Below are 576 nucleotides of genomic sequence, written 5' to 3'. Positions count from 1 at the left end.
AAAACTACACGAAAACTCATCGTGTTTGACCTGGAACCCGAGAAGCCCAAAAGGGCCATCTCCTCATCCGACAGTAGTCACATCACCTTCCAAGGTGAAAAGGTTAGAGTGACCACCACAAGGGACTCTGGCCTCAACAGGTACGTGACTGTCGACTTGCATGTGCCCAGGAGGTTCCACAGAGCCATATATGGAGTGGAAGGAAGGACGCTGATGGAAATCACCCGCCACAGTGGAGTCAGCTTAATAGATATGCCACAAAGGCACGAATATAGTCATTCAATCACCATCAGTGGTACTATTAAGCAGGTTCAGTTAGCAGCTGATCATATCGAATGGCTTCTGAAGAGTCTCACCGGCACTTAAATATTTCGATCAGCAAATGGATAAAAATGAAAAACACAAAAAAAAATAAAAAAATAAAAAATCCCAAAAAAAAATAAAAAAATAAAAAATCCCAAAAAAAGAAGAAAAAATGAAAACACCAAAAAAAATTTTAAACATGAGAATATTTTTGCCATATTAGTTTAATTTCAGTTTATTTTGTGAGGGTAAGGAGATTCAGCCGAGTTTTGC

The 576-nt window shown here is 38.9% G+C and overlaps 1 protein-coding gene across 1 annotated transcript in view; it reads left to right on the top strand.

Moving 5' to 3' along the window:
• Positions 1 to 366, top strand: part of LOC137629277 (uncharacterized protein PF3D7_1120000-like) — a 1,602-nt gene extending 1,236 nt beyond the window's left edge. The window contains exon 2 of the mRNA XM_068360538.1: positions 46 to 366. Within this exon, the coding sequence (XP_068216639.1) occupies positions 46 to 366 (321 nt within the window). The remainder of the gene's footprint in view (positions 1 to 45) is intronic.
• The last annotated feature ends 210 nt before the right edge of the window (positions 367 to 576 follow it).

The sequence above is a fragment of the Palaemon carinicauda genome, chromosome 37, assembly GCF_036898095.1.
Source record: "Palaemon carinicauda isolate YSFRI2023 chromosome 37, ASM3689809v2, whole genome shotgun sequence".
NCBI classification, from domain to species: Eukaryota; Metazoa; Arthropoda; class Malacostraca; order Decapoda; family Palaemonidae; genus Palaemon; species Palaemon carinicauda.
This window is presented reverse-complemented; position numbering and strand designations above follow the sequence as displayed.